Raw genomic sequence first — 9,730 nt, forward strand, 5'->3', positions numbered from 1 at the left:
TTCACAATTATCCATGGGAGAACCATTACAGTAATTCACATCTGATAGTCTGTAAGCTGTGTTTGACTGTAGATGTCAAACTTGAGTCTAGAAATGGTAGAAGCAACAAATATGATGTTGCACTTAAACTCAACTTGTTAAGTAATGCTAGATTAGGGTCTATTCCCCACTTGGATGGTTGTAATTTATGCCTCCTTGCCTTCATGCTGCTGTACCTTTTAAATTTTTTTTTTTTTTAAGCAGTTTTTCACATTTCAAAAGAAGGCATTAAGTGGCATGGGGTTTCATTCATTTTTAGAAGAAGAAAAGCTTTTCTTCTTCAGCTTTCTTGAAACTTAACTCCAGAGAGGAAGCCCTTGATAGATTATAAGGAACCGTTTGCCACAGTTTGAGTTTCAAACAAGACACACTGCATATTAGTTTTGTGATCACAGACTTCAAGATATTTGACATGGGTCCACCTTTAGTGCCATTTACCATCACTGTTTTTAACTAATGGTTAGCTGGAAAATAACAATGCAGTAGCTTTCAAGAACAAGGGTTGGACAACACTGTGTAAAGTAAATGTCTTAGAAATAAAAAATTTTTTTTACTTGAGTCATTTTTAAACACATTTGATTCAAAAACTTAATTTGTATGGCAGATAAATGAAGTAAGGTTTTGATTGTAAATGTAATTGTTAACAAAAAAGAATTGGTCTTTGGTTTTTGCTGTCTCTAAATGAGAAGATAACGAAAGAATCAAACACTGGATCTAATCAAAACTGTTACAGAGCCTTAATATTGCAAATCAAACAGTAAGACTGTAGCAGACTTTAAGTAGAAAGTACATTTTTAAACTAATGTGAAGTTATTAAAGGCTTTTTTTTTTTTTCTGAGCTCAAAGTAACCTGTTTTGTTTGTCTCACTGCAGGAAAACAGCTCAGATTCTGACAGCAATGTAATGACAGTTACTGGTGAACCACCTCCTGTGCTAGAAGATCCTGAGGTTCCCCCCCTGGAGAGAACAGACAGCATCTTTGTAAGTTTGCTTCATGATATCATCTATACACCACCAGGATTAGCTTTACTTTTCTTAGATATAATGCTTAGTGCATGAAATACTCAGGAGTGTTAATGCTATATTGATACTTGAACATCCTTGTTTTTGTTGTGCTTTAAAGTTTAACACTTAGAATACAAGGTCAAATAATTGTTGGCCTGGGTTTGAGTTGAAAAGTAACTTACATTTTAGTCATTTCTGTGGACTTCTACAAATGCCATTGTTTAATTTTAAATTGTGAATAAAGACATGTTGAATTTGATTTTCAAAGATTTTTTTTTTTAATTGCCACTGCTGCACAAACATGAAATTTGGTCCTATTAATTGTTTGTACCTAAACTACTGCAAAAAATTTGAACAATGTGGGGTTTTTATTGTATATTTTCCAGCTGACACAAGACTACCTTGATCAGCTCTCCAGGGTGTCGGATGAATTGGAGATCCTTTCAAGTTGCGTCGAATGGACTGAGGATGAATTTGTCCCACCAAAGGAGCTGATGGAGGAAAGCAGTTCTGAAGGATCTGTTGATGTTCCTGCTCAGCGCCCAATGAAAAAGAAAAGAAAGAAAAGAAAACCTCACAGGACTTCGAAAAGAGCCAAACGGACGATTACTTGCTCAGACAAAGATTCCAGGAGCACAGAGAATGAGAAGGACACCAAAAGAGCCAAACGGACGATTACTTGCTCAGACACAGACTCCAGGAGCACAGAGAATGAGAAGGACACCAAAAGAGCCAAACGGACGATTACTTGCTCAGACAAAGATTCCAGGAGCACAGAGAATGAGAAGGACACTAAAACAGGTAAGGTGTCTGTCATGAAGCTGCAGAAAAAGGAGGATGGTGGAAGAATTTACAGTAAGAAGCATTATTGTCGTTATTGTCCGATTAGTTGCCATAAAATGGCAAGGCACTTGGTGCGGAAACACAGTTCTGAAACAGCGGTTGCAAAAGCCATAAGCTACCCTTTGAAATCAAAAGAAAGAAAACTGCATTTCGATCTCATCAGAAATAAAGGAGATCGTGCTCATAATAATGAGGTCCTTAAATCAGGAAGTGGTACCCTGATCCCAAGTCAGCAGGCTTCCAAACCAGTGAATGCATCTGACTACATGCACTGTATTCAGTGTCAGGCACTACTCAAAAGGAAAGCATTATGGAGACACATGTCACGATGCAGACTCTCACAAAAGTGCAGTAAACAGAAGCCAGGCAGAAGTAGAATTCAGTCCATCTGTGCCTTCGCACAGCCTGCACCAGAAGGCGTGAGCCATAAAATTTGGGAACTAATAAATGTGATGCATCAGGATGAGATCTCACAAGTTATAAAAGAGGAGAAAACAATCATAAAGCTTGGAGAGCAGCTTTACGCTAAGCATGGCCACGACAAGTCGAAACATGAATACATTAGACAGAAAATGAGAGAGATGGGAAGACTGGTTAGATTTTCAAGAAAAGTGGGTCAACTTCAAAGAATGGAGGACTTTTTTAAACCCTCCAACTTCAATGTGGTTGTGGAAATGGTAAAAAATGTGTGTGGTTTTGATAATGACACCAACACTTACAAAACTCCGTCTTTGGCTCTCAAACTTGGTCATAGCTTGAAAAAGATTGCTGATATTCTGGAGTGTGAGGCACAGATGTCAGAGCATGTTGATGAGCAGTTTCTTGAAAACATAAAGAGGACGAGAAGTCTTCTGGAAAAGAAGTGGGATGCGTGCATTTCATCACTTGCCCTGCAAACTCTGAGTGAAAATAAATGGAACACACCGCAGCTTCTTCCTTTCACAGAAGATGTGAAAAAGATGCACATGTATCTGGATCAGTGCAGAGAAGAATACCAGAACGAAGTGAGAAACAACCCGGACAAGAAAAACTGGTCCAAGCTAGCTAAGATAACTCTGTGTGAGCTCATTCTGTTTAACCGCAGAAGAGAGGGGGAAGTTTCAAGGATGCCATTAAGTGCATTCACACTTAGAGACACGTCAGGAGTTCAGTCAGATGTTGTGACCGGTCTTTCTGAGTTCGAGCAAAAGCTCTGCCTGCACTTTCAACGGATCGAAATTAGAGGCAAGAGAAACCGCAAAGTTCCCATCCTTCTAACTCCAGACATGCTTTCATCCATGGAAATCTTGGTTGCTCATCGCCGGGTCTGTGGTGTGCCAGATGAGAACCCCTTTTTCTTTTCAAGGCCTGAGGCAGAGACTCACCTAAGAGGATCAGATGCCATTAGAGAGATCGCAAGGGCCTGTGGAGCTGAACATCCAGAAACTCTGTCCTCCACAAAGCTAAGAAAACAGGTTGCCACACTCTCCACAGTTTTAAATTTAAGGGACAACGAAATGGATACACTTGCAAATTTTCTTGGACATGACATAAGAGTTCATAGAGAGTATTACAGGCTACCTGAGGGGACTCTGCAGTTGGCCAAGGTCAGCAAAATCCTGATTGCCATGGAACAAGGCCGTCTGTCAGACTACAAAGGCATGAACATGGATCAAATCCAAATAGATCCAAATGGTAAAAACATTAGGCAATACTGGTGATTTATTTCAAAGTAAATTCTTAGTCATTGTCTTTAATGCTTTTTTATGCCTATTTTTCAGAGAAAGTACTTGATTGTCCTGATAGCGAGGTCTCTGACACAGAGGGGGACTCATCTTTTTGTTCACCAGGAGGTGGGTTACAAACACTGCTGTTTTTCACTGCCAACATACTGAAACAATTTGATTCACAAGTTAATGATTCAATTTTACAATTCAATGTCATTCCGTTATATATGAATTTTATAGTTCAAACTTTCCATTTAAAACCAATTTTGATTATGGCACACTTGATAAACACTTAACTCATTCACTGCCAGCCATGAGTCAACGTATGCTTTCAATTGACGTCTATAGACGTCAATGGCAGTGAATGAGTTAATGTCTAAAATTACTAGATTTATGCTTTTGATGAAGCAATTTTGCATTTTCTAAGTAAAGATCATTTCAATATCAATGTTTCAAGTTTAATTAATTTTTTAAACTTTGCCAAGTAACAAAGAATTTTTAATTCCATGTCCAAATTCAGCAATTCATTGCAGCATCTTTTTATTTACAAAGGATCATCAACATCCAAAAGAAACCAACAGCTGACTGGAGAATCTACAGACAAAATACTGACCATTGTTTCTAAATATCCAGGCTATACTTTACACTTTTCCCCCTGTGTGTCCCAGCAGGATCTTCAACACCCCAAGAAAAGCAGAACATGGAGTCAGACAGTTGCAGCTTTGAATCAGGTATCTAACACATGCTAACAGATCACATTAAGAAAGCCTATCATCACCATTCATCTTTCTCCAAATTCAGGCCACTATAGGCTGGGGTAATGGTGCCGGTGTGCTTGGCTTGCCATCCTCGGTTGTGTCTGTCTCGCCATTGTTTTTTACCCTCCCTTTTTCCTTTACCTTCACTTACGTACCTTGGCACTGTTTTGGTTTTTTTTGTTTGTTTATTTATTTATTTATTTTTTTATCTTTACTTTTCTAGTTGTTTGTTTATCTAGTGGTTGTGCACTGATTACATATGACAGGCAAACACTTTTAAATCTTCATTCTTACCATTCGTTTCGGTCCGACCACTGCTGGAGTGTGGGCAGCACTAATCTACCACAACTGGATTCGTCCTTCAGCTTCTCCTACCTACCCCTCCCTAATCTCCACAAGAAACTGAAGCGAGAAAGAAGTGTCCGTCACATCCGTCTCAGGGCCAGAATTACAGACCATGTACATGCTAGCCTGGACACTCCATCCTTTTTTTCCCTCCTCCCTGGTATGCCAGTAATTTGGGCATATTACTGGATAGCTCATTTCAATTTGACAAGTAAGTGTCTGCTGTAGTGAGGTCTAGTTTTCATCAGCGGCGCCTCATTTCTAAGGCTAAGCACTATATTCCTTATAATGACCTGGAAAAACTTATTAATTCGTGACTTCCAGGTTGGACTACTGCAATTCTCTTTAAATTGGCCTTTCCTCCTCCCTTCTCCTTAGATTGCAGACTGTCCAGAATGCATCGCATACCTCGCAGCAGCTAGCTCGGGGTGTGGGGGGGCGCAGAGATTTAGAAAATGTTTAGAGTCCACCCTCATTTCTGCTGCTCCCCCTGCAAATAAATTTGGGTGCTTGGTGTGAGTGAGACTGATACAGAGGAAGGGTTAGATGGAGGCAGATGATTTGCTGCGGAGACCCCTGAAGAGAGTAGCCAAAAGAAAAGAAGTACTTTTCTCTTTCTCTCTCATGTCTTGTAAAATACTCTTTATTTTATTACCAGGAACCACCAATTCGAATGAAAAAGAGCATACAGTGGAGCCTGAAAAGTGTCCCTCCAAAACTGGTATTTCACAAACTTTATACTACACTTTAAGTGCTTCTCAAAAATGCCTGCTATTTTGTGCTAATAATATAGTTTGTTTCTTGTTTGTTTTTGGTTTTTTTTATTTTGTAAGTGAAAAATGTAAACAATATCGTCCAGAAATATGTGACAGCCTTTCAGCTCACAGAATCTTTAGATGTCTAAGAATACCTGCATCTTCAAGCAAAATCCAGCATTTAGAGGCTCACACACATTCTGCAAAACCTAATTAACATTTGAATTGTTTGCTCTTTCATCCATTTACTGAGATTGCTCCCACTTGACTCATTAGAACATAGGTGTCAAACTCTGGCCCGCGGGCGAAATTTGGCCCGCAACCTAATTACATTTGGCCCGCAAAGCCATACCAAATTACTATCAGAGCTGGCCTACTGGTATTATACAGCTAATATATATATTGTTTAGTATTAAGCTTTGCTTGTTCCATATTCAGTTTTTCAGCAAAACGTGTTTGAGTCCATAAGAAAAGATTCATTCTTATATCTGGAGGAATAAATATATTTCAATAAATATTAATGTTAGCCCGCAACGTTGTTCCAGTTTTGAATTTTGGCCCACTGTGTATTTGAGTTTGACACCCCTGCATTAGAAGTTCTTGGACAGCCATATTTGATGACTACAGTGGGAAAGTCATCGCCAGTATTTAAAAAAAAAAAAAAAAAAAACGAAAAAAGTTATCAACTGTGCTAGATCAGTCTAGCAGTCGGTGTTAACATGTAAAGATTTCTTTGTAAAATTAACTTTATAGATTTCGGTTTCATTTTGTTGGCCTTTATGTAACTTGAGATATTAGTAGTGCAGACATAGTCAATGTCTAAGCTGTCTGGAGAGAAGTTTCTTATTCATTCATTTATTTATTTTTAAAAACAGGCTCTTTGGTCACACCATGGATGATGGAGTCAGACAATGATACTCCTGTGAAAGGTATTTTTACAACACATGTGCACCTCAAGAGTTATGGCGATATTGTTTTTTTTTTTTTTTTTTTTGGGGGGGGGGGGGGGTTTGGTTTTTAGGTGGACAAAAATATTTAGTGTAGGTTCAACTTTAAAAATGAGAATCAGACAAGAGATTTACCAGCTTTTATTTCCAGTTATTTACATCTGGCTCAGACAATCAACTTAGATGATATTGTTTGTTTAAACTAAAGATCCACCAATATGTTTTTTTGTTGTTGTTTTTTCTCAGGGCCGACATCAATTATTATGCAGTGAACTATTACGTGTTATTTACTTTATTCAATGTTAATTCTTTCTGTTCAATATGTTTGCTTGCATGAAAAATGGGTGGGTTTAAACAAACTTTGATCTTTTAAATTGTTCATCAGGTATAGATGTAAAAACCTGAAATCCTGATAGGAAAATCTGCGGTCTGATATTTATCTTTGAAGTCAAACCCAAAGGAAATCAAACCTCTTTAGGTGACTCAAAAAGAAGAACTAGGCCTAACTGTCCAAATTTTTTGCAGGGGACTGTAAATCTGTTTAATGATTTCATTGTTCCTCCAGCATTTGTATAACACCATACAGCACAGGTGTCAAACTCCAGTCCTCGAGGGCCAGTATCCTGCTTGTTTTTGAGATATTCTTGCCCTACCTGCTGCTGATTACCTGGATCAGGTGTGCTTTGCCAATAAGAAGCTACAAGGGCAGGCTCGTTGGAAAACAAACAGGATACTGGCCCTCGAGGACTGGAGTTTGACACCCCTGCCATATGGGGACGTTTGTCACTTTTGAGATATTTACATGCAGTACGATACCTCCTCTGAAGTGGCAAAAATAAATGGGGGTTACTTTTTATTTCACTTGCTGGCATGTTGTATTTTCACTTGTTGAGTTTCCTATTTGCTTGTCTGTCCCTCACACCCGTCTAACCACTGTGCTCTGGAAATCACTAACATCAGAAATATCACTTCACATTCTCTTTTCAAATCCTCACTTGAGACTCATTGGTTTATATTTGCTTTCAATCTACAAACATAACAGCAGTGTCACTGTTTTTCTGTATTTTACTGCTTGTAATGTTGTGCAGTGTACTTGAGTGCCCCTTCAATTAAAATGATTACAGACCTATTAATACCTTTGTGTGTTCTCAGGAGCTTCACAGAAGAGAAGCTGGTCAGCTGTGGAGACCCGTGCCGTAGAAAAAACATTAAAAAGCTTCATAGAGAGTGGGAAAGTCCCTGGAAAGGCGGATTGTGTTTCATGCATTGAAGCTTCACCAAAAGAACTGGAAAATAGGACATGGAAAGCGGTGAAGTATTATGTTAAAAACAAAATAACAGCACTGAAGCGCAACAGTGCTAAAAGACTATAAGTTTTGGGGTCAAATGCATACCTGCACATTTCGTGGGCTGTTTGTTTTGTTTGTTCCTTTTTTCATGTTAAAGCTTGTTTAGTTTACACACAGCTGGCCTGGTGTAAACAAAATTGATTGTTTTCTTTGCATTTGTGTACAGCAGAACTTTTTCATTTCATTTTGCATTGAAGGTCAGTTAAAAAAATGTTCATGGCTGTTTTTACATTGTTTAAATTTTGAATAAATTCAACACTTGGCCTTTTATTTTGAAATTAAACTCTGCCATTTGCTAATATTGAGGTGCCATGTGTATAAATAAAGAGTTTAAACACGACAATTGTTGTTTGGTTTGAGAAGTTTAAGTGTGGTTGAGTTAACAGTTTCAGCACAGCTGCTGTAGTATTATAGCTGTACAGTTTAACATGGTAGGAAATGTTAATTATTTCTGGTGAAAAACAAAGTTTCTCATTTAAAATACAGGAGGGTCCCCACGGGAATAGCAAAATTCAGGGGGTTTTTCTCCATGTGAGTGTTTTTAATATTTTAAGTGATTTTCCTCTTTACAAAAAATTTACATGAATTTAGCAATTAAAATTAATTTTCTAAACCACGTAGAAAAGGTGGATCCCACCAGCACCCTCTCAATCAGGTGGTCCCACCAGGTAGTAAAAACGGGTATGTGTGTGTGTGTGTGTTTTTTTTTTGCCTTTCTGCTGTGGCCAAATTACAGGCACCTTCAGCCCTGGGGGCGTGGTCTAACTTGAGGGCTGGCCACACCCGAAGTCCTGGCCGCACACCTGCTCCTCATCTGGGCTCGTCGGGGGAGCTATTTAGATGAGCGATGGAGCTTCCACCGACGCTGGATTATTGCGTTTGACTACACGTCAGTCTTCAAACAAGTCAAGTGTGAGTGTATGCCTGCTGGGATAAGTGTTAACGGCTGCCTCTATTGTTTTCCCCTCAGCAGGAGTGTGGGACGAGAAGGAGGAGTGTGGGACGAGAAGGAGCAGTGAGCACGGGGAGTGCAGGGACACTGGGGCAGAGAGCACTACACGGGGACTTTTGGGAAGAAGACACTACACGGGAGTCTGGGAAACTGGGGATTTATTGTTGTTTACTTCACCACCTTGTAAATAAACACTGTTGCACTGAAGAGTCTGGCGTTTGGGTCCTATTTCCCCATCTCCCCACGGTCTGCCAGCCAGACCGTGACAATTCTTTACTTTTACTAAATAATAGCCTATGGTGAATGGCGTTAGTATCAGCACTAGCTGGTTATTAGTAGAGATGGACCGATCCGATATTACGTATCGGTATCGGTCCGATACTGACCTAAATTACTGGATCGGATATCGGAGAAAAATAAAAAATGTAATCCGATCCATTAAATATCACGAAAGCACCTCACAAAACTTGCAACACGCCGTAACTCACCTCAGAACGTTAGCACGTCGGAGCAGTATGCATCACGTGATAGAGCGGCTGTGGCATGCGGGACCCGTCGGTGGTCTGGATAGCATTTGGAGCTTCGCTAGCAACCCGGCATTTCATCTCCGACAAAGTTATCCCGAGAGAAGTAAAGCAAGTGTGTAAGTCCATCTCTGAATGTTTGTAAAGCATTCCTGCGTTAAGCTTAAAAAGCGATATATGGAGCGACTGCCTCTCCTGCTGCTACTTCAATCATGAAACTGCTTAACGATCAGCTGATCGGCTTTTCTGTCGCGAGTCCGTGTCTCTAGTTTGCTTTTGGCCCACTTTGCACCAGAAAGAGGAAACCAGCGGCTGAACAGCAGCAGCACGTTTAAGCTTGATAAGCTGTTGTTAGAATGTATTTAATATTACTTTCTACTCCAGGATCTTTTTCTACGTAGCTGACAGCTGGTAACTGTGCAGGGGCGGATCTAGCAAAGTTTAGCCAGGGGGGCCGATAGGGCATTAACAGGGAAAAGGGGGCACAAAGACATACTTTTCTTTCTT

The 9,730-nt window shown here is 39.7% G+C and overlaps 1 protein-coding gene across 1 annotated transcript; it reads left to right on the forward strand.

The window, feature by feature from the left end:
* Window positions 1–917: 917 nt before the first annotated feature.
* LOC146658910 (uncharacterized) lies at window positions 918–8,048 on the forward strand. The gene is made up of 7 exons (XM_085421795.1): window positions 918–1,020; window positions 1,431–3,561; window positions 3,648–3,719; window positions 4,265–4,324; window positions 5,355–5,417; window positions 6,327–6,380; window positions 7,551–8,048. Exons 1-7 carry the CDS (start codon window positions 943–945, stop codon window positions 7,769–7,771), a joined length of 2,679 nt encoding a protein of 892 aa, XP_085277921.1. The 5' UTR covers window positions 918–942; the 3' UTR covers window positions 7,772–8,048.
* The last annotated feature ends 1,682 nt before the right edge of the window (window positions 8,049–9,730 follow it).

Source organism: Rhamphochromis longiceps, linkage group LG11 (genome assembly GCF_057381845.1).
Source record: "Rhamphochromis longiceps isolate RC_006_pf linkage group LG11, R_longiceps_female_GT1.1, whole genome shotgun sequence".
Lineage (NCBI taxonomy): Eukaryota > Metazoa > Chordata > Actinopteri > Cichliformes > Cichlidae > Rhamphochromis > Rhamphochromis longiceps.

Coding starts and splice junctions, on each gene's coding strand:
- LOC146658910 (XM_085421795.1), top strand. CDS start 943: ATGACAGTTACTGGTGAACCACCTCCTGTGCTAGAAGATCCTGAGGTT. Junction 3,720..4,264: donor ATCTTTTTGTTCACCAGGAG/GTGGGTTACAAA, acceptor GTGTCCCAGCAG/GATCTTCAACACCCCAAGAA. Junction 5,418..6,326: donor AAAGTGTCCCTCCAAAACTG/GTATTTCACAAA, acceptor TTTTAAAAACAG/GCTCTTTGGTCACACCATGG.